This window comes from Venustampulla echinocandica (assembly GCF_003357145.1).
Source record: "Venustampulla echinocandica strain BP 5553 chromosome Unknown scaffold_7, whole genome shotgun sequence".
Classification (NCBI taxonomy): Eukaryota; Fungi; Ascomycota; class Leotiomycetes; order Helotiales; family Pleuroascaceae; genus Venustampulla; species Venustampulla echinocandica.
Window position 1 is genome coordinate 1261394 of NW_022474212.1, and position 27936 is coordinate 1289329.

Genomic DNA, 27936 nt, shown 5'->3' on the forward strand with positions numbered 1-27936 from the left:
CCATCCGTAACGTAGGAAACACTAGGTGCGGGTTAATATAGTATTGATATAAGGTCTGAATTTATCTATGTCCTGCTCGTGACCGTTCGTTGCTACATATGCTCACTATCCCTCTTCCTCACAAACTTTTAATCTATGGGAAGCAACCGCCAAGAGGTTGCAACACATTAGACCACCCGAACGGCGGGGTCGCTCCACCCTGCAGAATCGAGGCATATCGTCAGTGTCTGTAAACATGCTAAGATTGGTCGGGTAAGTTATTCTTCATGGGAAGGGCTTGCAGATGTTTGCCAACCTACATATTGCACAGCACTTTATCTTGCTACACCTTACTATTCCGGGATCCAACTAAATTACCGGTCGTCTTCGATCTGGGTTAGGGCTTCGGTATGGAGTAAGGCTGTCGAACACCTCGTGGGTCTCTGCAAGGCCATGCAATAACCTGGTCTACCGGTGAGATCAGTAGCAAGTAAGAAGCCTACGTTTCTGCCTCCCGAGCGCGGGTCTTCTCCACATATGCAAAGAACAAGAGAATATGACCGGAGACAGGGCTAGATGCAGGGAGAATAAAAGAATCCAACAACGTACCCCATCTTGTATCGCCTTCCGTACTTACGGTCGTATACTAGGAACGGAAGTTTCCGCCGGTCGTTTTGAGGCCGAGCGAGGGTGTCCCCGTACGTGGCATCATAGCTATTATTATACCATAAAAGTGTAGAAATAACTTATTTGACTTTAACTAATGTCACGGTATGTGGTCTTCCTTCCTGCCCCCGACTGCTTCTTTACGGAAGGCAGGTAGCGGGGCCTTGGAGCCGCCTATAGTACCGCCGATTGGGTCTCCGTCGAGTAATAGACAGTAAACAAGTAGTTCAAGAATTTAATAATAATACGGACAAAAATAATTGAGGAAAGGCAAAACCCAAGAATCTAGTGATCATTTCGCACTTCTGTTTCCTGTAAGTTACTACAGTCCAAGCCTAGCTATTGAAGCTTCCCGTCTATGTGAATCTTCCATTGATTTAAAACTTCCAGCTATGTGAGACTTCTAACCAACTTAAAAGCTCTCGACCTAGCTGACAATCTGCACCTTCCTCAGAACGGAATATAACCGCTATATATATATATAATGGGATCTGTAGCAATAATACTTGGGAAATTGGATGAGGCTACCGATTTCAACGATCTATTCGGGCTCGATGTGATAGGAGATACACCATCAAGCTTACGGCATCCTGCTTATCGCTCGTCAAGCTCTCCCCGTGTCTTGCCACTCAGGAGAAACTGCTGACTACACTACCTCGCGTCTTGCCACGACTTCAGACAGGTCTAATCATACTACTACTCCTAGCACGGCTAGAGTGGTATCTCGCTTGAGCAATGGCTCACGGTCGAGGAACCTTTCAAAATGAAGGTAGAAAAATGGGACGGTGGGAGAGGACATCGGAATTGTTGGTAGCAGTTCATCCTCATCCACGGAGGCAAGAAGGAAAAGGAGGAAAAGGAGGAAAAGGAGGAAAAGGAGGAAAAGGAAGAAAAGGAAATTGCTAACAGTGACAAAATCAACAAGACTATATCTATAGAAGTATTCAACGATTATGAGACCTTCGTAGAGCTAGGCATTGCCTAAGCAAGACCGCCTGCAGCCCCCCAATATTAGGAGCCCGATACAACCTCATTAGAAAGAGGCTTGGGGGACGGTTGGAATATATCAACACTTCCACAAGCAAAAGGCAACCATCACATTTCAAATATCTCAGGTGGAATGAAGCATTCACAAAAGGAAAAGAAGAGTTGTTGTGTTACAAGCTAAAGGAGATGCGGTAAGCGACGACGATGTTGGCGAGCGCAAATCTTTTCTCTTCGACCCCCACCACCAAGCACCACGACCCACTTACATCCCATCTGTACAAAATCACAGCGCTTCCCTTGAGATCAATGCTCGCTTTATCCACTAGTGCGCATTAATTCAACGTGCTGCAAAACTATACATGTGACTCCTCCTGAGTCTCAACTTCGGTCCATCTAGCGTCTAATCTTACTCGTTCTTCTCCAAATCAGCCAGAATCTTCTCTCCCTTGGCACGAGCAGCATCTATATCTCCAACCATGTAAAACGAAGCCCTAAAATGGGAATTAGTACAATATAAGTTATGTAGCTTCAGAGGAGACTTACTCAGGTAGATCATCACCATTTCCTTGCATAATAGCCTGGAAAGACCGGATGGTATCCTTCAGGTCAACAAGGACACCGGGAACTGTAAATAATGTTAGTGAGAAGATCATATAGCATAAAGGGTTTTGACTCGAAGAGATTAGGATACTTACTACCAGTGAAAACTTCGGCAACTGCGAAAGGTTGAGACAAGAATCTTTGGATCTTTCGGGCACGCTCGACGGTTAACTTATCAGCTTCTGACAATTCATCCATACCCAGAATGGCAATAATGTCCTGGAGAGACTTGTACTCCTGCGGCTTATGTTAGCAACAATATATAGTATCATAGGGTTGAGATCGTACTTGTAACATTTGCTGGACCTTGGAGGCGGTGTCGTAATGCTCTTGTCCGATGATACGGGGATCCAACATACGAGACTTGGAATCCAGAGGGTCGACAGCAGGGTAGATACCCAACTCAGAGATACCACGGGAAAGCACAGTTGTGGCGTCCAAATGGGCGAAGGTGGTGGCAGGGGCGGGATCAGTCAAATCATCAGCGGGGACATAGACGGCCTGGACGGAGGTAATGGAGCCCTTGTTGGTGGTTGTAATACGCTCTTGCATGAGACCCATGTCGACGGCGAGAGTTGGTTGATAACCGACGGCAGATGGGATACGACCAAGAAGAGCAGACACTTCGGAACCGGCTTGGGTGAAACGGAAAATGTTGTCGATGAAGAGCAACACTACAGCAATTAGCATTCACCAGACATTTTGACTGGAACATAGCTTACCATCTTGACCTTCCTCGTCACGGAAGTACTCAGCAACGGTCAAGCCAGTGAGAGCAACACGGGCACGGGCTCCTGGGGGCTCGTTCATCTGACCGAAGACCAACGCGACCTTGGAGTCACCATCCAGTTGAATAACTGAAGTCTCCTGCATTTCATGGTACAGATCGTTACCCTCACGAGTACGCTCTCCGACACCAGTGAAGACGGAGTAACCACCGTGAGCCTTCGCAATGTTGTTGATCAACTCTTGAATGAACACAGTCTTTCCGACACCAGCTCCTCCGAAGAGACCAATCTTTCCACCACGAGCGTAGGGGGCGAGCAAGTCGACGACCTTGATACCGGTAACCAAGACCTCGGCAGCTGTGGATTGCTCGGTGAAGGGGGGAGCATCGGCGTGAATCGGTAGTCTCTTGGTATACTTGATGGGGCCACGCTCATCAATTGGATCACCAGTAACGTTCATAATACGACCAAGCGTTCCTGGGCCGACTGGCACCATGATTGGGTTTCCAGTATCGGTTGCCCGGTGACCACGGACGAGACCTTCGGTACCTATTTGCGCCTCCTGTCAATACCTGTGTTGTTATCTCAATGGGTTTCAAATTCTTACCATCCATAGCAATTGTCCGGACGACATTCTCACCAAGATGTTGCTATTGTATGCGTTAGTGCCTGAACAATTAAGGTTATGTTGATCGGGTAAGACGTACTGCAACCTCGAGAACCAGTCTTTGGCCACCATTGTCTGTCTCGAGAGCGTTGAGAATAGGAGGGAGCTTGTCGGTATCGAATTTTACTGCGATGACCATTAGTATGTTGATTCCATCAGGTTCCAAGCTCCTCGGCTCATGTTTCCACGCGCGGCCGAGCTTCGTGTCGTCGTCGGGAAGAATTTTTCACTCACCATCCACAACGGCACCAATGACCTGATGGATCTTGCCATGGAGGGCAGCGTCGCTCGCAAATCGAGCACCTGCAACTCTTAGTCCAGTAGAGATTGCTGGTTTGAAGGCGCTCCTCGAGGCCCGGACGGCGGATTTTTGAAGGGCGCTGTAACGAAACAACCCGTGTCAGCTCAATTGGTCCGTTGCAGCCAATTGGGAGATCAAAAACTGGCTTAAGGGGTCAATACATACCTCCTGAACATCTTGAGAGATGAAGAAGAGCGTTGGAGATGGGGGTGGAGATACGGAAGTCGATGGCAGTCGTGGAGTCTAGGGAAAATGAGGTCTTCGTCGGCAAGCTTGAAGGACAGTGCCCAATGTTCGTCTAGCGTAGCGTGCACGTGACCACGTCAACAACAGCCGAATTCGCCCGAGCAGGATTTTATCCCTCGTTGATTACACTCCGTTTGCAATGCACAAAACAAGCATATCTTATAGATTTAATAGTACGACATATGTGAGTTGCTTTTCAATTACGATTCATCATTATTCTCTAGCAAAGCCAGTGCTGATATAGCTACGAAGTCAATTAATTGACTTTACAATAACAAATTACCACCTCTATGATCCCTGTCCCGCCCAACCGATCCGTGCCAATCCTCAAAGAGTCGACTCAAGCGCAAGAACCTAGAAACTGTCAGCATAAATATTTCGCAAAGTCGAGGGAGCTGGCTTACGAGAGCAGTCCTGGTAGGGATATAAACTTGCGTAAAGTTCTTTCTGCCGTTCCACGGAAGGTCGGTCGTGAAGAACCTAGTGCCAGAGTCGATCCTCTCGAACCCTCCGTAGTCCTTGGAGTCGGTATTAAGAACAGCCCTATAAGTCCCGGCCACTTCAACTCCAATTCTGTAATCTGTAAAGCTCTGGGTGGGATTGAAATTAAACACCCAAATCAACCCAGCACGCTCGAAGCTGATAACCTTGTCTGACTCGTTCTTCAGGCTGATATAAGCTTGTGGTGAGTGTAACCAGCCATACTTCGCCTCCGTACGGTTCATGCCGGCATCAAATTCGTTTAGGAACTTATAGCGGAGGAGATGGTCATCTGGAAGGTTGAATTGGCGGCGTGCGTACCAGAAGCTGTTCTCGTTTCCGGCACGAGGGAAGTCGAGCCATTCAGGGTGTCCAAACTCGTTTCCTTCAAAGTTGAGATATCCTTCTCCACCGAGAGCATGTGTAAGGAGGCGGATCATCTTGTGCAGGGCCATTCCGCGTTCGATTATAGGTGTAAACTCGGTAAGGGTGGACATATTCGTGTACATTTCAGCGTCGCAGAGATGCATCATAAGGGATTTATCTCCGACCAAGCTAAAGGAGTTAGTAGGGCAATCGAAGATAGGCCGAGTGTAACTTACGCTTGATCGTGACTTTCGCAATACGCAATTGTCTTCTCCCCATGGCGCCTGTTTGTCAATGTGAAGGTAATATTTGACATATCCCATTCATCGTCCTTCTTTTCCTTCAAGATCTTGATCCACATGTCGGGGATAGCCATCGCCAATCGATAATCGAAGCCGATACCACCTAACGACAGGGAGAGACATAAAGCTGGCATGCCCGAGACATCTTCTGCAATTGTAATAACTTCCGGGTACAGCTCGTGCAACATCTCATTCGCCAGCATGAGATAGACAACAGCTTCGTCATCAACTCCAGGACCGAAGTACTCGTGATAGCCTCCTGAAAATCCCCTACATCCAAGTTAGCAGTGTAACCTCACAAGGGTGCACCAAACTTACGTTCCAATTCCATGATGGGTATAAAGCATGCTCGTAACACCGTCAAATCGAAATCCGTCAAAGTGGTATTCGTCCATCCAGAATCGCAAATTACTCAAAAGAAACCTCAAGACCTCGTGGCTACCATAATTAAATAGCCTACTATCCCACAGCTCATGCGTACCCTTCTGGCCACCGTGGAAATAGCAGCTGTCGGAGCCGTCAAACTCGTTCAGCCCATCTAGGACGTTCTTTGAGGCATGGCTGTGAACCACGTCCAACAGTACTACTATGCCCATACCATGTGCCGTATCAATAAGCTCCTTCAGGTCATCAGGTGTACCATATCGACTACTCGCTGCGAAGAAGCTGTTGATTTGGTATCCGAAGCTTGCATAATAGGCATGCTCCATAATCGCCATGAGCTGGATGACGTTGTACCCCAGGTGCTTTATCCTCGGCAGCATGCTCTTTGTGAATTGCTTATATGAAGCCACTCCCAACTCAGGAGAAGAAATGCCAACGTGTGCTTCGTATACTCTCGCGCTCTCGGGTTTGGTCGGCCGTGGGTGCTTGAAGACATATCTTTCGGAGGGAGGAGGATTCCAGAATCGGGCATCGTAAACCGGAGAAACTTCGAGGTCTTGTGTGACATATTTGATCCATGCAGGAATTCGTTCAATTCGCTCTCCCGAGGGTGTGATCATAGAGAGCTGGGACATTAGCAGGAGGAATGGCACAGAGCTAGAAACCACAGGCTTACTTTAATCTTGGATTTGTGCTCTATGGCAGGCTTTCCATTCTTCGCTGGGATGACGACTTCGAAAACCCCAAATGGGTCCTTCTTCATAGGGTGTGATTCTCGATTCCACTCATCTGCGGGGTGTTAGTCGGCCCCCGAAGGAGGTACATCGCTGAAGAGAGAGTTACTAAAGTCACCAATCAGAAACGCCTGCGTCGCATTCGGTGCCCATTCTCTATAGGTGATATTATTGTCCTTGTCCACATTGAAGCCAAACTTCTCCGTTCCCTGATACTCCAGCGTCAGCTTCGGTTGTTCAATGGATGGAACGAGCCCGACGAACTCTACTAAATTTCTCTAATCCTCCTTCGGTTTCGTTGATAGTCGAAATCCACTGCTGTACTTTACTGTAGCGTTCCCGGAGGGGCTCTTTGAAGGGTTCGAGCCATGGATCGAGCTTGACAACGCCTGGCAGTAAGGAAGTATTAGCTATGTGCAAACGAGTCCAATGGGTCGCCGAGAAGGGGGGAAGATTCTGCGAGCCCGACTCACCTGTGCCATCATTTGGAAGCCCGCCTGCCGCTCCGCCATCCACGAGGGAATTGGAGGAAGTTTCGTTGGTGTTACCCATCCTGAAGTGGCCCTCTGGGTAAGTGACTTGGTGATGTTTTCTTTCCTGAGCTGCGGGGCAAACAAATCCAGAGACACGAGTACTTTATGCGCTGGTATCTTGAGGGAGGTCAAAAGGAAAGCAACACATAGTTGCTACCTCGAGTAGCGCAGAAGTCGATAGCGAGTTTTTCCCTTGCATTTGGTTGAGCGCCTCACCACCCTCCCTCGTCCCACCAAATGACGTCTACTTACAGCATTATCGGAGGTGCTCCCGCCAATTCCACCGGACGAGCAGCGCCCAAGAGCCAAGACCCCTACGAATAGGCACTGTACTGTACGAGACGACACGGAGAGACCGTGCTCCAGCCTCCAGTGGCTCGAGGACGCATTGTACATCCCTCCGACGACGCCACCATAGAAGGGCCTATTCTTGTTGTAGTGGATTCGTTACTCGAGCACATTGCAAAATCCAAGGCAATTAATTAGCTGTATCGCCGCTTGTGCTTTTAAGCAGTTTCTATTTTCAGCAACAATAATGATTGCACAACAATTGCCTTTAGACTAACCCAATTGCACAATCTCGCTATGTACCAGCCTAGTACAGGTAAGCGTCGCTAAGCGCTCCACTGCAATGCTATTGATAAGGTTACAGTGCGAGTTACTCGAGTTACTACGTACTTGCGACTCACCCCGCATCCGGTTGCGCTTCTGCACCTCGGAATCCCTTACCTCGTACTACAAAACAAAGGTAAAGTGCCTAGCTAAAGGTACTTTCGTAAGTACATGTACCTCCACACATATATCATACCTATATCTTGTCTCAGTACTTCGTACATACCACGAGAACCCCGTGACTGTCCCTGGACCTGGCCGGCAAGGACACGAGGAGACGAGAGCAGAGCCCAGTCTCCTCTCTAACATCGCCATACAGTCATGCTGGAACATTGACAATAAGACGTCCGCATTATAAGCAGCCATGCCCATCCTCGGCCGGGCTGTCATCCTCACGTCGACATCATCCCTCCCTATCATTGTTATTCGGCCGCAAATAAATTGCCGCTCGCTATCTACCACCGCCTCGTTCTCCCTATCCCAGAACTCCAACTCCAACTCCCACTTTCACCGCTCCGACTTCCAAGGGAATGGGTACTCCACCATCTATGAGCCCGGACAACCAACAAAGGGACCTCTGGCCCAGTCATCACGCTATGGGGTACTGCGGCTCACTCCATTGCTCCTGAAAGAGCATCTTGATAAGTTTGTTGTTGGGCAAGACAAGGCGAAGAAAGTCACCAGTGTGGCAATCTACAGCCATTACCAACGCATCCGCGAGATCCGGCGGCAAGAATTAGAGGAGCAGGAACGGCGGGCTCAGAAAGCAAGACAGGAATGGAGAGAGCGAGAACCGATTTCCCATCCAGTTGAAAGTATGCCCATATCACTCTCTACAATGAGTCACATGACGTTCCTCGTTTTCTAACATTCTATACCTTCCCTACTAGATGAATATCCTGGCCATCCTGAGACTGTTAATCTCAATGCCAGCCAAAAACCAGAGGCAGAGATTGGGACCAGGCCGTTGGAAGACCTCAATACTACCATCATAGAGAAATCAAATCTCCTGCTTCTTGGCCCTTCAGGCGTAGGAAAGACATATATCCTCCAAACGCTTGCTCGGGTCCTCGAAGTTCCCTTTGCTACTGTAGACTGCTCGTCTCTTACGCAAGCGGGGTATATTGGAACGGACATTGAGTCATCGATCGAGCGGCTCCTCCTTGCGTCTTCCCACTCAATCTCAAAATGTGAGGCGGGCATCATATTCTTCGACGAGGTTGACAAGCTAGCTAAACCAGCCGTCATGACCCACGGCCGTGATGTCTCAGGAGAGGGCGTTCAGCAGGGCCTTCTCAAGATGATAGAAGGCACTACCGTGACAGTAAATGCCAAACCAGACCGCAATTCCAAGACAGAAAATGCGTCGGGCTTTCGAGGAGGATCAGAAAGGGTAGAGCGTGGAGGAGCGCAAGGAATGACAGGTAATCAAACCGGGAAAAGCGAACAATACACCATCGACACCTCTAACATCCTATTCGTCTTCGCCGGTGCCTTCGTCGGTCTTGAGAAGATAATCAGTAAACGCCTATCCTCGGGCTCATCCATCGGCTTCGGTGCTCAACTACGTAGCACAGAACCACCTCCCGTCTCTAAACCATCACACGGCACCCAAAAACACCACTTCCCCCAACCTCCACCACCAAACACTCTTGCCCACGTAACAACGGCAGATCTCCAGGCCTACGGCCTGATCCCCGAACTTCTCGGCCGCATCCCGATAACCGTCTCCCTAGCGCCCCTCTCTCTCCCCCAATTAGTATCCATCCTCACGGAACCGCGCAACTCTCTCGTGAAGCAATACACAGCACTCTTCAATACGTTTGGCGTGCAATTACGCTTCACGACCGCGGCTTTACATGCTATTGCCTCAAAAGCCCTCGGAGTCGCCGCAAACAACAACAACGATGGCACTAAATCCCCTTCGGAAACTGCAGCAGCAGGAGGAGGAATCGGCGCCCGCGGCCTACGCTCGATCCTCGAGTCAGTGCTGCAGGAAACCATGTTCTGGGCTCCCGGATCTAGCATCCGTTTCTGCCTCATCGACGAGCATTTCGTAGAGTCCCATTACTCCTCCCCCTCTCGAGGCCATGATTCTGGCGTTGACGAGGAAGGGGGAGATAAGGATAAAGCCAAAATGCCACGCTGTTGGTCTAGAGGCCAGAGCCAGCTTTTCGAGGAGGCGTATGAGAAGGAGGAGTTGGACTGGGATGCTAGAGTAAACGGTGGTCCTGTGACCCATGGGGGGTTTGAGCAGTTCAGGGAGGTAGGGAGTTCGGGGATGTAGGTTGGTGGGTTCATGAATTTATGTCGATATTGGAGGGTGGCGTACTGGGAAAGGCGGGCGATGTGCAGGTTGTTGCTTGTAGATATGCGGAAATGGCAACATGGTTTAAACAAGCTAGTTTGGCATACATAAGGTATATAGCTCACGGAATCCATACAACCATTCATTTCATTATTAAAATGCCCAAAATGAAGCTGGTGCCTTGCGCAGAGATCATCTACTGTCATACTCTGTTAAATAATTCTCCAATTTAATGGAAATATATTAGAATAAGTTGGCTGTTAATTAGAACAGTATTGTTAATAAGGATAGTATTTGTTTTTTTTTTGGGAATGGGTAGCGTCAAGCTATCTAGTCATGTTATTATATATATCTGTATCCAGTATTAGACTTATCAAATGCCTAGTGTTGCATATGCTTTATGTCCGGTTGATGTATTATAGTGGGCATCATTCAATGGCGAGGTGAGACGAACAAGCTGATCAACAAACTGGGTTTTCTTCTAAAGCAGCTACCAACCAGATCACAACAACAACAAAAAAAAACATATGCACAGTATCCTTTTACAAGTTTTTTCTTTTCTAATTCCAAATGCCCTCCTTATCACCATCCTACACATATTCCCACTTTCCTCGCACCGGCCTCCTTCATATGCACAACATCCCCATTGCACCACCCACCGACTAATCACTAGCTGCAGTAGCGCAGCAACAAAAGAAACAGGCGACGAGATCTTGTTCGATAGATAGAGCGTATGCAAGGGACTGAAGGCCGAGTCGAGGAGAAGCGGAGAATGTTGAGCGGAATGGACGGTTTACTTCTTATTTGGGGGACTCTGTACCATTCCCTTGCCAGTGTAGCCTTCGGACGAGAGACCGGAGATGGGCTCGGAATTTTGTGCCTGTTGGGTGAGAGTTCGTGTTAGTCATGCCATGTTTTCTATCCCTTGCATTGCCTTCACTCCCGCCAAAACATATGTAGCACCCCTTCCCCCAATTGGGATGGTGAAATTGGGAATGCGATAACAACGTGTATAAGAAAGATATGGGACATACCCGCAAGTATTCGTTGGAAGCCTCTTGCCACTCCTTGCTCATAGTGTGTGGTTCTGGGCTACCAAAGGCACGGATTATCACGAAGATAATCGTGCTGACAATACAGGCGGCAGCCGTGTATCCAGCAACTTTCCAGCCCTCATCTGGAGGGGGGAGGGCACGGGGACCGTGGTTACCGAAGGCGATGTAATAAGCTATATGTATGATACTGGGTCAGCATAGAATTCGTAGGGAAGGGACTTAGGTTGGCCCAGCATGTGACGTTGAGGAGTGGGGATGTAAAGTCAACGAGGATGTGGAGAAGGCAGAGGGCAATTGCAATTGCAATTGCCATGCGAGAATCGTGAAGGGAGAGGGAGACAAACCAGCCTTCTTCTCCTGTAGCGTCAGCTGAGTCCACTCAGTCTTCATGCGATCGCGCAGCTCCATCCACAACTCGGCCTGCTCCTGCGGTGGCATTCCATCCCATCTCTTCTCGATATCCGCGAGCGTTGGGCTCGAGACAGCGTGTGCTTGTCTCTTCTGTAGCTGCTCGACACCCACTCTCCGCGCCGCTTGAACGTTGGCCGGTCGTACGATGGCCGCTCGCGCCGAAATCGAGCTTCGGATCAAGGAGGTGCGGAACATGTTGTGCTAGCCGGGCGCGAGGTAATTGACGTGGATGTTGAGCAGGAGGTGTTGATGGACAATAAAACAACAAGAGGAGCCCAATTGATGTGAGCACACAACGGCGATGGCGATGCTGAGTTTCGATACGTCTGTAGGTACAGGGAGAAGGTTGTCGGAGGCGTCTGAGGAGCTCGGATGTCAGGAAAGGAACTTGGGAATCGTAAGGTATTTTGCTAATAAGCGAGCTTTGAGTGGCTTGTGTCGTCGTTCAATCTGCTGGACTGGCGTCTCCTCGGAGTACAACAGCACGATTGCGTCACATGATTTTGCGGCGATGGTTTCGAGATTTCTCTTTTCTCCTTCTTGTTCTTATGGTAAGATAATTTTAGGGAATTAATAGCTTAAAATGTCAGTATTTATGGCTGTAGTATCATTGTATAGCCTTCGATATTGAAATTGCTGGGATCCTTGGCTTGGTCTTTTGCTGGTACGGGATCAACCTCCCCACTGGTATTTACACCACAACACTCATACCAAGTCTTATTAATGCTCTTTTGGAGCTGTATATCGGCATTATTGAGTTTTAATTCTATCGCTTTGCCGATTCAGTTATAAGCATTCTATATTTACAAATCAAATGTTTGTTAGGTAACCACTTAAATAGATGTACCTAACTAGGTAATGGAAAGTACCGAGGTAGGTACGTTCTGAAGGAGGCATCAAAATACAATACCCTGCATCTTAGCTATTTGGATAAATAATAGATTACATCTACTAATAATTACACATCCATGGAGGGAGGGCTTCGACATTCTAAACACCCCCTTACATGGAAGATTCTGAATACCAATCACGTGATACTGGGATTGATACTCGTCCAAGGAATATGAACCTGGAAAGTGGTGGTATTCCCTGGGATAAATCGCGCACAATGGTAATTATATCTAAATTAATGCCGACGCACTTACCCTTTCCTTGTCCGGTATCAAAAAGACTAACTGGAATATCACGTGAGACGATCAGCGCCCTTGCAACCTCTCTAATAACCGTGAAGAGTGTGGCGAAATAATCAATCCATCGATCTGCTTCCAAGCTCCTCCAAGGCAAACCCATGAAACAACACCGGCACTTTTGAAGGGGTGCTGGGGCCAGACAAGATAGTGCGTTTTCTTAAAGGCAGGTAAGGCCTCTACCACAATATATTTTGCCAGAAGAGGAGCAGCTTCCTGGTGTTCCAAACTGGTCCTTGGGAAACCAAGTATACTCGTACGGGAGCAGCTCACTCGTATGAGGTATGAGGTGTTTAAAGCCACGGCAATGCAGTCGGAAAAACAAAAGGATGAGCCACCCGCGTGTATGTACAGCCGTACCTCGGGGAGACCAATCGAGGAGTTCGCTCTACAGCCGTGGGTGGCATAAGATGGCGTGGAACATTTCACTTCGCACCTTGTACGTGTACGCAGGGAGGAACCACCCAACTAACGCTATGCAACGGACATGCCCAAGCTCCAACCCAGAGCCAGAGCGGTGCAAAGAGAGAAAGACGGGGTTCCAACGGCTCACGATAATTCGGCTCTCCATATTATCGTGAGCTGTGTTTGCGGGACCGAAACATTCCGGGTGCGGAGTGTGGCGTCTGTTGCTCTCGTCGCCATGGCAGCCGACGGGACTGAACGGGACTAAATGGATGCTTGCCTAGGCCCTGGGGTGAGCCGTCATGCTGTCCCTATATTATGTTTGTTGATCATCTGAATTGAAGGAAGCTTCAAGAAGATTACAGCTACAACAGCGCTGGCAGAGTCATGGAGTCAGATGGGCGAATTGGATGGACACGCTCAGCACGGTCTCACTCGAGGTACGAGTGCTTAATTACTAATTAGAGGATGTCCAGAGTAGGGCCGCGATTAGAATAGAAGACTCGGCCATTCTGACCATGACCATTGCTATCTGTTTGCAGGGCATCCGCCTGCCTTAGGGGGTAGGGCGGAGTAGCGTACCCGTAGTCCCGTCAGATGTGATTTCATGTCAATGACATATTTATTGGCGAAGAAACACCCCACCACATATATCTTCCCCCTCCCCCCCTCCCCCAAACCATAATTCTTTTTCTTCGTACATCCTCCACACTTCACTCCCAAACACCGCAACATCTTCCATTACACTACATCCCCACGATCAATTGGTACGTACATTATATCCCTCACTATCCGCCCAGACCCGTTGGGTTTCGTGCCCTGGATTACGAGTAGGCCCGAAAAGCTTCTCGGATCCCGAGCCACAGCTCAACCTAACCCCAACAGAAAAAAAAAACGCATCCATTCTAACTATCCACAACCACAGAATCATGGCACCAGTCAAGGTTGGCATCAACGGTTTCGGCCGCATTGGCCGTATCGTCTTTCGCAATGCCGTCGAGCACGATGACATTGACATCGTCGCTGTGAACGACCCTTTCATCGAACCCCACTACGCCGTAAGTCTCACTACCCCGCTATCGGACGCGATAGAGAAGTCTTTGCAATGAGCACCCAGCTGATCGCGCAACGCGACGCAGGCATATATGTTGAAGTATGACTCTACCCATGGTAAATTCAAGGGCACCGTCAAGGCGCTCGACAACGGGTTGGAGGTTAATGGCAAGCTTGTCCGCTTCTACACGGAGAGGGACCCCGCAGCAATCCCATGGAGCGAGACGGGCGCATACTATATCGTCGAGTCCACTGGTGTTTTCACCACCACAGAGAAGGCCAAGGCCCATTTGAAGGGCGGTGCTAAGAAGGTTGTCATCTCGGCTCCTTCTGCTGATGCCCCTATGTACGTCATGGGCGTCAACGAGGAGACCTACAAGGGCGACGCCGATGTCATCTCCAACGCTTCTTGCACAACCAACTGCCTGGCTCCTCTTGCCAAGGTTATCAACGACAACTTCACCATCATCGAGGGTCTCATGACCACCATCCACTCCTACACTGCCACCCAAAAGACAGTTGATGGACCATCCGCAAAGGATTGGCGTGGAGGACGTACCGCTGCCCAGAACATCATCCCCAGCAGCACCGGTGCCGCAAAGGCCGTCGGAAAGGTTATCCCAGCCCTCAACGGCAAGCTTACTGGAATGTCCATGCGCGTCCCCACTTCCAATGTCTCCGTCGTCGACTTGACTTGCCGTCTTGAGAAGGGAGCTACTTACGATGAGATCAAGGCTGTCATGAAGAAGGCCGCCGAGGGTCCTCTTAAGGGTATGTCTTAAAGTCCCAACACCTGTCTTTCCCTGCTAACCTCCCAAAGGCATTCTTTCCTACACCGAAGACGAGCTCGTCTCCACCGATTTGATCGGCGACAACAACTCCTGCATCTTCGATGCCAAGGCCGGTATCTCCCTGAACAACAACTTCGTCAAATTGGTCGCCTGGTACGACAATGAGTGGGGTTACTCGCGCCGTGTTCTTGACCTTCTCAGCTACATTGCGAAGGTTGATGCTGCATCCAAGTAGGAGTTTACTTCCTACACTGTGATGATAAATAACCTATTCTGATTGCTTGTTTTCGTTCGCAGAGATGTTTTGAAAGGCAGGCTTTGACGGGATGGAAGGATCAGATTTAAAAACAAAAGTTTTTATTCATTACAGAGGTGATGTTAGGCCGGGTAGGCGGAATGTCAGTAACGGATATTATGAATTAGAGCAGCTCGTTTGGCAAATTGACTGATATTGAAAATAATAAATTTTGCATCGACAGCCAAAACTCTGTGTCGAAATATGTTGTCCAAGGTCAATGAGTGATTTCGATTTCTTCTAGCTGCCTCGGGGCACCTTGTCTCACGATAGCTGTGTTTATAGGCGTACTATAAGTCGTTGGTAACCAGAGAAATGAGAATATATCTGGTTCCTATACGCCGACGAAGCATTTTTATTAGCGTAACATCAATCGCACTCCTATAACTCCCACACTTTATGCGATTCAGAATTTCCAATTAAATTACTTTACTTAGTCTTCTTAGTACACTTATCACAGTCTATGAATAATTGTTGTAAAGGCGGACATCCACCTTGGTTGAAGAAGTATTGGCTGCCGCCCTACGCCAAGTCCCTTGTGAGCGGTGGCGCTAAGGCGGCGCTCGTTGACAGACCAGCTCACGAATCGCGTCTCTCAGAGCCATCGACCTTCGATCTTAATCCGCATTAAACCACGATATACCGTCCTCACCTTCAACACGCAACACTATACCATTTTCACCGCGATCCACAATGTATATGCGGTGACATAGTCTAGTAGCTAAAGATTATATAGCCGACGATTAAGGACACCGCGCGGTGTGCAGATCGGGAAAGGGAACAGAAAAGTTAGAGGTCAGTTCAGTTGCGCATTTCACTTAACTTACCTTGCCTGGGCTTCCACTTCCGCGTCGCACCGCTGCTGTTGGCCGTACTTACCTATGTTTTTATATTGAGGCGATTGGCTGCAACTGAAAGCCAGATCTGAGTCGGATTCTCCAGCAGAATCGATATTTCGAGAGGGAATGATGCACGGCATTGACCGTTTGCCTCTATTCACCAGATCACATGGCCTTATTACCACACCTCTACTCATGGCTCCTCCTGAAGCTCCCCTTCCCCCTATTTGCTCCATACTCGAGCTTTCCTTGGTTCCCCTTCATCCTTCAGCCATATTTGGTGAATGATGACTTTTTGACTCGTGCACTATGCTTGGCTTCTACCTCTCCTCTCTTCACCCCATGAGATTCACACAATCTCATCTTATTATTCTCTATGAATGGAATCTAATTTTGTCTACAGAGCTGTACCTGCTATATTTTCCACAGGTTCTTGCACCACAAGTTTCAAGGCATTTTGAATGCTGGAATAGTTACATTTCATATTTCTAATCCAGGTTCAGGCGGGCGCTTCGGTCTTGAGTCCGGGGTCCATCGCTCGCCATGGACCTAGCACTGTCGGGCACGATGCTGCAAAGCAGCGAGGTTGATACCGATACCATCATGCAAGGAAATGAGCTTCGGTATTCGGCAAATGCCAACGTACAAAACGGTTTTATGGACCCTCGAGAACTGCACCCATTCCAATCAAATGATCTCACTGAGTCAACCGAAGACCATTCACCAAGTCAGTCACAACGAACAACAGAAACCACCACAACATCCAACGCTCTCCGAAGATTACTTCTGCCTACCGGATGCTGCTACGATGATAGGATGAAGTATCACGCCAATGCTGATTTCTCGGCCAACCCTCATCACCCCGAGGACCCCCGCCGGATAGAGGCCATTATGAGGGAGTTCAGAGATGCTGGTCTGATATATGAAGGGAGTGACTCTGATCTTGACAATATCTTGAAGATATCACCAACACGGTACATGGCACGTATCCAAGCACGGGAGGCTCGAGAAGATGAGATCTGCACAGCTCATACTGCATCACACTATGAATGGGTTCGCTCCCTATCGTACAAATCTCCTGCCGAGCTTCGGGCCATGACAATTACATTTGACGAGGGCCGGAAGTCGCTGTATGTTGGCACTCTAACACACTACGCTGCGCTGATCTCCGCCGGTGGTGCTATCGAAACTTGCAAGAACGTCGTCGAAGGTCGAGTCAAGAACGCTATCGCAGTCATCCGACCGCCCGGCCACCACGCCGAGCATAATGAATCCATGGGTTTCTGCATCTTCAATAATGTCCCTATTGCTGCCAAAGTTTGCATGCAAGACTACCCCGATGTTTGTCGCAAGGTTCTCATTCTCGACTGGGATGTACATCACGGAAACGGCATACAGAATATATTCTATGAAGACCCGAATGTTCTTTATATTTCCCTCCATGTCTATCAGAATGGGCAATTTTATCCAGGCCAACCCGAGGACGAAGGACTTCCGGATGGAGGACCTGAGAACTGTGGCGCTGGACTCGGAGTCGGCAGAAATGTCAACATAGGCTGGCACGAGCAAGGCATGGGCGATGGCGAATACATGGCAGCGTTTCAAAAGATCGTCATGCCAATTGCCCAGGAATTTGACCCAGACCTAGTTATCATATCTGCAGGATTCGATGCTGCTGCAGGCGATGAGCTGGGAGGTTGTTATGTGTCTCCGGCTTGCTACTCCCACATGACACACATGCTCATGTCTCTGGCGAACGGAAAGCTGGCTGTCTGTCTTGAGGGCGGATACAATTTACGTGCTATATCGAGATCAGCCCTTGCCGTCGCGAAGACATTGATGGGCGAGCCCCCAGAGAGGATGGAGTCGATTCCACCCCTGAATAAAAAGGCGGCGCGCGACCTTGAGCATGTGAGAGCATATCAAAGCGCGTATTGGGATTGCATGCGGCCCGGTATCGTCCCCATCAGGGAGATGGAAGACCGCAATGCGTCGAGACTGAGCGAGGTGGTTCGAGCCTATGCAAAGAAAATCCTCAGCGAGAAGCACAACATGATCACGATGCCTATTCTGCGGAACAAAATCTGCAAATCCTTTGATAATCAGGTCTTGGTCACGCCTATGATTCATCAAGCGCGGAAAATAATGCTCATTGTACATGATCCGTAAGTTTTTTGGCCTCTAGATCTCCGGTGGGCTTCGCTGAATGGATAATATAGGCCTGAGATAGTAGCGCAAGCAGATTCTCTCGATAATTCAGTATTACCGCATAATGCCTGGGTGGTTCGTATTTTTACTTCACACATATCCCCATCTTAACTGACAAGTGTGTAGGTGAACGATTTGCTGCCATATGTCGACTGGGCTATCGCAAATGGTTTCGGCGTTATCGACATCAACTTCCCTCGAGAGATCAAGCCTACTGATAACCAGCCCTACTTGCCTAACAGCACCGAGGTTGATATCCAGCAACTATCTAAGGATCTTCTGAGCTATCTGTGGGATAACCACTTGCAACTCAACATATCTGCCCCAATCGTTCTGCTAGGAGTGGGTGACGCCTATCTGGGCATAAAACAACTCCTCACCTCACGAGGTACATCCCCCGCCCCTTCAACGTCCTCCTAAAAGCTGACTTAAACTTTTACAAAACAGATGTCAAAGCTCGCATCCCCTGCGTCCTCTCCTACGTAACAGGCTCTCTCCGACCCGTCAAATCCGAAACCGACCCCAACCTTTCATCATGGTACAAACAAAACTCCCTGATCTACGTCTCTAGCGACCATTCTTGTTGGAACGACGAAGATAATGCCAAACGCGTCCGCAAGAATCGGTTTGGCGCCGTGAAGAAGAGCGAAGTTACTGGCCTCGGGAGGATGTTGAAGAAGTACGAGAAGGAGGCCGAGAGCTGGGTGCTGGAGAAAGTTAATGACTGGGAGAGCATCTACGGGGGTGATCCGGATGAGACCGAGGAGGAAGAGTTAACTGCGGGTAGTAGTACCAGGGGACTTCCCGAGGAATCATCAACGGGTACTCGCATGCTTGTTGATGGCAGGGCGGGTGGCATTCCTTGATTCTATAACTCATGTGTTTTTATATTTCCGGCCTTCTCTGAAGATCATCCTGTTCATTTCTTGAGCAGGGGAGGTTGGCTGCTGTTCAAATTTGCGGGATTAAAGCGAGCGTTTACAGTTAGATACATGGCGAGATGGGCGGACGGATACGTGCCTCTTTGTAGCTGTAGTACATAGCACATAGCGAATTTGAAGAACTTTTACATTGTACTCTACCGTGGCTAGGAGGGTGCGATTCGTATAATAGAGGAGTAGCTTGAAGCTTGTCGCCTGTCCTGGTAGTTCTTCATAGATTTCCGCAATCCTAACCACTAGTACCGATCTACTGATCTCTAAGTCTCTTCTCATCCTCCCTTCTCCCGAAGATAATTCAGAAACTCGCAGCTTTTAAATCAACTTACGGTCCCCGCGTACCCTCTCTTAAACTTTCTAATCCTGTATATATATCGCTCATAGGTGAGGAGTAGGCACTATTCGGCGCCCACTCGCCAGCCATCTGCCAGCGCATCACTAGCGGGCATACCCATTGGCGAGCCACCACTCCTCCCACCACCAACACTTCCGTGGTTGGTGTTTTTAATAAGTTAATCGATTGAGTTCGTTAAGCCCGTGCTCCGCCTTGCGCCTTAAAACCCTTCTAATTGTAGGATCGTCTGACAAAACCTTACTATCGTTGCCTTAGGCTCCGGACACCCCCTACTACCTTACTCTACCAGGCGACGAGTATCTTCGAGCGTTCCTTACCTCCTCCATCCTCTTCTAGGCTGGATTAAACACACTTAATTAGTACCCTACTTATTTATACAAGTATTAAGGTCTATAATAGTTGGAGATACGACCTTAAACTATGTAGGTAATTGTACAGCGTCAAGATCGATATAATAATTAAGCGTAACAAGCGTAACACGTGATTAACCAACTCAAAGACACTCATATTTGAGCGATCATCGAGTTATGTGCGACGTGCAACAAAAGTTCTCTACAGCACGTGAAATTCCCAATGCGGATGTATCACGTGAGCGGTATCTCGCTCGTGAAAGCTGTTTCCGTTCCGGAAGTATTCGAAGCTTTTAGACGGGATAAAAGAGAATATATTTAAGTTTTTCCTACGTAAAGGGTATTATTCTTGGAGGATACGTGATGTAGAGTATATACTAGGTTTGATTTCTTTGAAGTGAGGGATGCGCGTATATCACCTACCTAGGTATTCAGTGATGATGGAAGAAGGGCAACGGGTAGGTGGGCGGCGAGGGCGTTTCCCTATGTACTTGAATACCCTGCTGATGCGAGCTGAGGGGTTCTAACAGTGTGGGAACCGTGTCGGGAATAGGAATAGAACCGTGTGGGAAATAGAACCGCGTGGGTAATAGAACCGTGTGAAAAAGGAGAACCGTGTGGTAGTAGGTCCGATATGCAACAAAGAGTCTGCGTACCTATTTTAGCTTAATGAGGGAGAACTGGGATGGTATCGCCAGCAAAATAAGAGGGTGAAGAATGTCCTCCAAAAGAACTAGCTATACGAGTCTATCCTAGTCTTAAAATCTTATCTTCCAAGGGATTTATTTCGTTTTTTATCTTTTATTTTAAGCTATGGACTTTTTTCATTTCATTTCATGCCGTTTCGTACAATGCCATATGTTCTTCAAATCGATTTCCCTTCATCTCTCATGTGCTTTGCTCCCTTTGTATCTCGCTCTCTCCTGTTATCCCGTAATAAGCTATTCATACATACATAGCACCCTAGCCACCGGAAATAGTGCATCCGTTTCTCTCCCCACTCCCCATTTCTTTTAATATCTCAAGGAATCATTAAAACAGCAAAGCCAAATATTGGGTATAGTGCGAAACCATCCAGACCAGTTACCAGACCATCAAATGAAATAAAAACAATTAAATCGATCCAGCTCATGTAGCCCCCTCATTTTGAGGCCATCGCAATTTGGTTTGTAGCAAAGTGTGTGCGGATACAATCCTCCGGGAAAATAGCAAAACCCTGTTTCAAACGCCGAAATGTAGGTGGCTGAGATACCCACATTGACCGATTTCCCGTCTGCTGTCTAGCCTATCCTGTACTGTATTATGTGCCGTACTCCGCCGTCTTATATGTGGTTGCATGTGTATGTTGTCGCGAGAGGGTCTAGATGTTCATCTCCCTCTTCCAGCCCACTTTCTCCTTCTTCGAATAAGCGCCCAGAACGTCCATCGTAAAATTCGTAGCCTCCGGCACCGTCGTCCATGGCCCTATAACTTCCGCAACTCCCAACTCCGTTAGAATCCCCCTCGAGGCATGACTCCTGCCCCAGAGCTTATCCCTCTCCTTAGAATTAAGTTTGAGCATATCAAGACACTTCGCATCCCTACCTTGGAACTCCTTAGTATCGGGATAAATACGGTGGAGTTCCTCTCGACAGAGCACGCCTAAACGGGCGCTGAGTGCTTGTAGGATAGGGAATCCTCTAGTGTGAGAATCCGTGAATTCCCATAGCTTGATGAGAGATTCCCAATTCTGCGGCATGGGCGCTAGCTTTTGAAGCTGTAGGATTCGGTCTTTTGCAGAAAATGCGTTGACGTATACAATGATACATTCAATCCCAACACTCAAGCCGAGTTTGCGTTGTGGTTCCGAGACATTATTTCGTTGATCACTCTTGAGCTTAAGAATGTCATCCATCTTGTGTTTGAGCTTGTTGGCTTGTTGTGAGAGACGCTTTTCTTCTGCTTTCAGCCGGTCTAATTCTGGACTCGCCATGCGGATATCGGTGCCATTGACACGTGGTTTCTCTACGCTAGCGGGCGTGCTGATATTGGCAGATTGTGGGGTGCGTGCAAGGCCATCGTGGGAATCAACTTTGCGCATTGCAACTGTCTTCATGGCATCTCCTTTCCTCGGCGTGGATAGCAGACTTTTCTCATTAGGACCACTTGGAGTTGGGGAGTTGAAGGGAGGTTTAAGAGGCGCATTCTTCGGTTTAGGCGGTTCTGCTGGTTCCGGTAGCTTGCTGCGCTTTGGTGCTGGCTCTGCGGCTCGCGATTCAGTAGACTCAACGGGGCGCTTTCTGCTCGGTGGAGGGACGGGCTTTGAGAGAGTTGCTAGAGGGGTATCCTCATCTGAATCGGAAGGCTCTTTCTGCGAGACGACAGGTGGTTGCTGGAATGCAAAGCGCTCTGCCTCGAGTTTTTTAAATTCCGAGGATGGTGTTGGCTTAAGGCGAAGATACTGTTCAATGATCTTCCTTTGTGTCTTCTTATATGGAAGCTTGACAATCAAACTTTGCCGTTTGGAGGAATTGATTGCAACATCCTGACTCTTGCTTGATTCAGCCTGACTCTTCTTAGGTGGGTGTCCGACCTTTGACTTTACTGTCTTGCGAGCCACACCAGGTGCATCAGGCTGCCGCGCTTTCTCATGTCTGGCTTCGACAGTATTAAGCGCAGCTGACTTTTGCTGCAACCTAAGCAACTCTTGCTCAACGGCATCTGGTAGACTAGGCGACAGAATTGGAGGAAGGACAAATGGCGAAGATGAAGATTTGGGCGGGGTCGATAATGGAGACGAATCGGCCGGAGGTGCTTTGACAATAATGGTGTCCGGTTCGCTTGGTTTTGGCTTTGCTGGTGGCGTGCCGGAGGAGGATTTCTTGACAACCGCAGCCTTTTTGATATTTGAAAATCCAGATGATGGCCGTGGACTAGAACCATTATCCAGATCTGCAGGCAATGGTGATAGGAGTGGGGGAAGGTCCAAGGGTTTCTCCGAACTAGATTTTGAAGCGTGCTTCGTTTCCGATTTTGATATAGCCTTTCTTGGTTGAGGGGAAGGTTGAGAGGATTGGGATTGTGAGCTGTGAGATTTTGTAGGTGATTTCTTCGTTTCGGACCGAAGCTCTGATGGCCTGGGGGGGAGGGAATGTTGCGAGTTCGATGGAGTCCTCATTGGCTCGATTTTGGTTCGTTTCTCGGGAGGAGCAGCTCCACACTCGAGGGGCCGCTTGTGGGGGTTGGGATCGGATACCTGCCTCTCCCGACGCGGTGACTGAGGCCGTGGAGGAAGCGCATGTTTAATTGGTTGCGCAGTCCGTTGTTCGCCAGACCTTTCAAGCTTCTTGCTGGAAACTTTACTTGGAGTATCGCGGGCTGAAGTATCAACATGGCCATTGACGTTTGAAGCTGACTTGACTCGTGGGCCTCGCTGACTGGATTGATAGGCATTTGATCTAGGGAACTCGTAAGCAAAGCACATAGCGACCGAACGCATAGACTGACCTCTCATCCTGAGAACCCGTCTCCTTAACCGAGCTGACTGAGAAGCTTGCGCCATTCTGCTTGACCTCTGGAGCAGGACCCTCCAGGGACGGCATACGGGACATGGGCGAATCCATAGATACTCCGCTGATATTCCTTGTATGGCCTGGCCGGCGCTCAGCATCGGCAGCCATAGGCTTCGGAGACGGCTTGACCCCAGTCTGCTTCATATTCTTGTAGTCCTTGATCGAATACTTGACCGAGGGCTTCTTGCTGTCTTTATTAAACGAGTTTGGTGTTGTAGTACTACTGCGCCGGTCTGAATTTGACGGCGGGCCAGCAAATTCATCTTCCCAATCGCCCTTTGCTAGAGCAATACCGCGCTCCCCATCCGAGACCAAAGTCATGTATTGCAGGTCCTTGACCTCCCACCATGCAAAGGGCGTATTCTGATTCTCGTGGGGGAAAACCGGCAGGTATGGATAATCGGTAGTTACGAGGAGAAGGTGGGGAATCTATTTGTTTCTTTGTGAGCACAAGAGCTTGGAAGAAATCGGACGGGACCAGGGCTTACGTGGGGGAGCTTGTCCGCCTTCAAAGCCGCGATGTCTTTGTTCAGTTGGGCCAGGTCCCCAGAGCCTTTAAAGACGAAGGCGCTGGGTCTCTTGGCTTCCATCACGATGAAGAAACGTCTTCCGGATTCTGGATTCCGGATATGAGCTGGAGGTTGTCGTGTTATTCGTCAGAGGTCGGCTGCTGAGTTCTGCAGCAGAGATGGTGGGAGGCAGCGCGACGGTGGAAGTCGATCCCACATTCAAAGGTGAAATGTATTTGCGTCGTTGGAAGGTGAATAGCTCGGGAGCATGCGGACGCGTTGATATTGTCTTTTCCGCTCTTCTGATCAAGGGCTATTCATGGTCGCAAGCCGCTTCAACTTCAACTTCAACTTCAACTTCAACTCCAGCCAACCCATGCAGCATCCAGCGCGGGCTCACAGAAGCATGCGCGCGCAGCCCCAATGGCAGAGAGGCCTGGTGGCATCAATGGCGTGGTCGTCACCAGTTTGCGATGGTGCTTTGTCCGCGCGCGCGAGTCCCTCGTTATGGTCCTTGTGGCGGTGGTCGATGTTATGGTGATGCTGAAGCTGATGCTGATGTTCGGATGACGGGATTTGAGTGGTGGTGTTGTGGCTGGGATTCTTTACGAGCACATACAGTACATAACATGCACTTTCAGTCCTCGTACTGCGTTGTGCTTTGTCCTACAGCACTGGATTCAGGCTTTCGCACGTCGGCAACCCTTCCAAGTAATTGGCTCGCAAAGTGACCTAGTACTACTACGTCCTCCGAAGTCATGATAATAAGAATACACAATATCAGATAATATCAGATATCTAACTGCCGTTGGACTAGGGCTCCAGTGCGCAATGGGTAATGTCAGCAGGCAGCCCAGCGCGCAGCGGCGGCTGGACCCGACGCAATGCGCCCGAAGCAGATGTTTATTGACTGCAGCTCCCTCGCATCTTGCTGTGGCTGTCCTGCATATCTGCATATCTGCATTTATATTTATATTCTAACAGTTCTGCTAATAAATGAGGCGAAGCTCAGCTATTGCATGTCGACGTAACCTTGGGGAGTGCTTTATTATATTAATTCTGCCTAGGTATCGAGTTGTCTTGCACATTGTGAAGTGCTACCATTTACATCTTAGCTCACCTCTATACGCTTAGGCGCCTATTGAGCTGCCTCTTTAAGCTCAGCGAAGCTTTATTTCCCCGAATCCCACCTGCGCGATTGTCTGCCCCGTAACCGTGCCGATCCCATCTGCCCCACCGAGTACAAATACATGCAGTTATACATATGCTATTTTCAAGAAAGACGACACCTCCAACTCCATGCTAATGTCACTCCCACACGCTTAGACTAAGCCGCAGATTCAAGAGAAAAGCAATGATCACATAGCCATTTCCCCACAAGTGGTCGCCCCGAGTTGGCAGCGCACCGTCGATGAAAGAATCGACCGGGGCATTTCTAAAGTCATATTCATGTCAGCAAACGATCTAGCAAGCTTCTGCAATTTCCGTAAAGCGATATACCAACATTTTTGAGGTTTCCACGACAGGCAACCCGGTCGACAAGCTCAGTGAGCCCACCACAGGCACAAGATAAGGGGCCTCGAAGTTTCGCAGGTCTGACTGGATTTCCCTTCTCGCCTGCATTTGTAGCTGGATCCACATCCATTTGCGTATTGTGCGCTTGCCTTAGGATCTCTATACAGGCCGAGAAATCTGCCTGAGTTATAACCCCGCGCATGATGAATACTGAACATTGCAGGATGAACTCGCGCCGCCTCGAGCTTTTCTCCCCAAGCCAGGTCTTGTTCGCCTCCACAAACCGGAGCATGGCGTCTGGAAGGTACCTGGGGCAGTTGTGTTGCTCCTTCATGGTGAATGGGTTCCACTGATTGATATATTCTTTTTCGTGGTCAGCAAGGTCGGTGAAATCGTTTATGCCGTCGCGATGCTTCTGATGAAGCCAATCCTCATCCTTTTCGTCATCACTGCTCGGAAGCTCGTGTCCAGGTTTCAGTAACTGCTTGGTGACGGTGTGATAGAGTGGTTTAGTCGTCGCCGGAACGTATACTACTCTGTGTGGCCTTATTGGCAATTTTGCAGGACTGTTGGCCTTGCAAAGCTCCCCGGGTTCATCTGTATGAAGAGACGTGTTCGGAGAGCTATACCGTGACTCGTGCAGCGATGAGGATGATGAGGAGTTATCGTCCTCTTGAGCGATATGTCCCGGCAATAAGTTGTGCTGCATTCCCCGGCGGGTTTTTATCCAAGAGTTATCCCCGCTAAGGTAGCTTTCAAGGTCGAATAGTGTCAAAGTCTTGCCTAACTGAAAGGTCCGCTGTACTTCCCGAGTTAAAGCAGGACGGGATTTTGCCGGCAGTATCTCCACGAAAAAGGCTACTCTAGGGGGATCAACCCGGCGTACTGAGAACTTAAACGCTTCATGTTCATTGCGCAGATGCAGCCGTAGATGGCTAACGGATCTGTGCCGACAGTTGCAGAAGGGGCAGTTCAACCCAGGTACCGTGGTCTGTTGTTTGACACCCGCTTCCGCTGCATCTGCTCTTCCGAAGCTATATGTAACGGTGGTTCCATCTATATTGCTAAATCGAGAACCCACGTCCTTTCTCCTAGGGGCCCTTGGGGAGCGCCCCTGAGCTTGGGCACTCAAGGTCTTAAGGTTATATGTAGCGACATTAGGCCGGTGCCTAGGAGAGCGGGAGCTGTTAGAGATTGGAGTTTCGTCTGGTCTCCGTGGAGCCGAAAGGAGTGAATCTGTGGCAGTGTTGGACGTCGAGGGATAGGTAGACCTAACTATCCTAGGATTAGGAAGTGCCCATTGGATCTTTAAGTTGAGAACATAATCCAGAGGTTGCTCTAAGCCACCGTGGCACAAAGCTAGCTTTGTAGCTTGATTTTGCAGCTTGGGGTTTAATAGATTATCTGTTACACAAGAAAGACTTAAGTCGTTGTTGACTGCCCGTCCCTCCTCAAGCGATTTCGATACGACACCTAATTGGAGAGCTAGGCTATCGTCTTTTAAGTCTGCTAAAACAGGAACGCGGACAGGGGGCCAAGCTTTCTGAAAGCCAACGGGGCGTATCGAAACCTGAACATGGTAATCGTCGGCCAGACCAGAAGTATACTGTATTTTCCCCGAGGCCCTAGATTTTCTATTGACATAGAATTCTTGTTGGCTGAAAACAAACGGTTCAAGATGTTGAAACTCGCTCTTCATCTCGCTGTCAACTCCGATGGTTACACGCAATGTGCACCGCTTGACACTTCGGCAAGTTTCGGAATACTGGCCTTGTTCCGGGTCGTCTTTGTCCTTGGCATAGAAGATAGCAACTGTGCAATCGCATCTGATATTGACCGACTGCATCTGCCGGCGAATGGTTTCTGGGTATTCCTTCCCAGTGGGCAAGGGACATATGCCATCAAGGTCGATATGCAACGACCTCTCAAAGTCTACCGGGGTGACGGGCAAGATTTTGCTAATGTACTTGCCACTGATAGATGACTCCAGGGGGGTTTCTGCCCGCCCAACAGAGGCTTCCTGGTGGAAGTCGCCATAGAAACTGGAGGGCTCTAGAGCCTTTAAGGGTCGACTTGCGCTCTCATATGTCACATGACTAGATGGTTTCCTATTTTGAGGACCCGAATGGTTTTGAGCGGAAAAGGGGTCTGGTGGAGGGTCATATTTGTTGATTCTCCTCCGCTTTGGAGGTCGCGCATCTTCATCGTCATCCTGCTCGGCTAGGCCGAGTGAATCCCTAAGTGATGAGATAGTTCCTCCCATACTACTCAATGAACGAAGAACTTTGCGCACATTCCGGCGCAAAAATGGTGGGTTTCGAAATTTGGGGCGGTATATATGGTGGAGGAAAATTGCGCTTTCTCCGCTAGGCGGCGAGGACATTGCTCATGGTCAAAGCGGACTAGCCGGAGGTCAGGTGCGTCCATGCAAACGTGAAGGATAGGTCGATGGGCAATGGAATGGTCGGTAGAACTTTTTTGTAGGAATAAAGCTGAGCAGAAGAATGGCAGCTCTGGAAAGTGGCGTAGACGTGGTGAGGCAGCGAAAGATGCAGATGCGTCGCGCTTAGCTAAGGACGCG

The 27936-nt window shown here is 49.0% G+C and overlaps 9 protein-coding genes across 9 annotated transcripts; 4 read left to right on the forward strand and 5 right to left on the reverse strand.

Moving 5' to 3' along the window:
* Nucleotides 1-2038: 2038 nt before the first annotated feature.
* Nucleotides 2039-4104, reverse strand: BP5553_08337 (ATP synthase subunit beta; the record flags this gene model as incomplete). Its single annotated transcript, XM_032016960.1, has 9 exons — nt 2039-2123; nt 2176-2257; nt 2328-2469; nt 2521-2906; nt 2955-3509; nt 3568-3610; nt 3668-3753; nt 3862-4007; nt 4094-4104. 9 exons carry the CDS (start codon nt 4102-4104, stop codon nt 2039-2041), a joined length of 1536 nt encoding a protein of 511 aa, XP_031867251.1.
* Nucleotides 4105-4501: 397 nt separating this feature from the next.
* Nucleotides 4502-6992, reverse strand: BP5553_08338 ((Trans)glycosidase; the record flags this gene model as incomplete). The annotated part of the gene is made up of 8 exons (XM_032016961.1): nt 4502-4528; nt 4579-5209; nt 5257-5592; nt 5641-6332; nt 6383-6495; nt 6550-6649; nt 6705-6829; nt 6914-6992. 8 exons carry the CDS (start codon nt 6990-6992, stop codon nt 4502-4504), a joined length of 2103 nt encoding a protein of 700 aa, XP_031867252.1.
* A 957-nt stretch (nt 6993-7949) lies between these two features.
* On the forward strand, nt 7950-9872 carry BP5553_08339 (p-loop containing nucleoside triphosphate hydrolase; the record flags this gene model as incomplete). The annotated part of the gene is made up of 2 exons (XM_032016962.1): nt 7950-8400; nt 8476-9872. 2 exons carry the CDS (start codon nt 7950-7952, stop codon nt 9870-9872), a joined length of 1848 nt encoding a protein of 615 aa, XP_031867253.1.
* An 814-nt stretch (nt 9873-10686) lies between these two features.
* Nucleotides 10687-11554, reverse strand: BP5553_08340 (Mitochondrial cytochrome c oxidase subunit IV; the record flags this gene model as incomplete). The annotated part of the gene is made up of 3 exons (XM_032016963.1): nt 10687-10773; nt 10928-11121; nt 11293-11554. 3 exons carry the CDS (start codon nt 11552-11554, stop codon nt 10687-10689), a joined length of 543 nt encoding a protein of 180 aa, XP_031867254.1.
* Nucleotides 11555-13880: 2326 nt separating this feature from the next.
* On the forward strand, nt 13881-15030 carry BP5553_08341 (Glyceraldehyde-3-phosphate dehydrogenase; the record flags this gene model as incomplete). Its single annotated transcript, XM_032016964.1, has 3 exons — nt 13881-14009; nt 14091-14775; nt 14825-15030. The coding sequence occupies 3 exons, from the start codon at nt 13881-13883 to the stop codon at nt 15028-15030; spliced, it is 1020 nt and encodes a 339-aa protein (XP_031867255.1).
* A 1442-nt stretch (nt 15031-16472) lies between these two features.
* Nucleotides 16473-19003, forward strand: BP5553_08342 (Arginase; the record flags this gene model as incomplete). The annotated part of the gene is made up of 4 exons (XM_032016965.1): nt 16473-18094; nt 18149-18212; nt 18264-18525; nt 18585-19003. 4 exons carry the CDS (start codon nt 16473-16475, stop codon nt 19001-19003), a joined length of 2367 nt encoding a protein of 788 aa, XP_031867256.1.
* A 2137-nt stretch (nt 19004-21140) lies between these two features.
* On the reverse strand, nt 21141-23921 carry BP5553_08343 (Uncharacterized protein; the record flags this gene model as incomplete). Its single annotated transcript, XM_032016966.1, has 3 exons — nt 21141-23217; nt 23267-23760; nt 23820-23921. 3 exons carry the CDS (start codon nt 23919-23921, stop codon nt 21141-21143), a joined length of 2673 nt encoding a protein of 890 aa, XP_031867257.1.
* A 98-nt stretch (nt 23922-24019) lies between these two features.
* Nucleotides 24020-24410, forward strand: BP5553_08344 (uncharacterized protein; the record flags this gene model as incomplete). Its single annotated transcript, XM_032016967.1, has 2 exons — nt 24020-24072; nt 24152-24410. 2 exons carry the CDS (start codon nt 24020-24022, stop codon nt 24408-24410), a joined length of 312 nt encoding a protein of 103 aa, XP_031867258.1.
* Nucleotides 24411-25287: 877 nt separating this feature from the next.
* BP5553_08345 (uncharacterized protein) lies at nt 25288-27738 on the reverse strand (the record flags this gene model as incomplete). Its single annotated transcript, XM_032016968.1, has 1 exon — nt 25288-27738. The coding sequence occupies one exon, from the start codon at nt 27736-27738 to the stop codon at nt 25288-25290; it is 2451 nt and encodes an 816-aa protein (XP_031867259.1).
* Nucleotides 27739-27936: the final 198 nt, after the last annotated feature.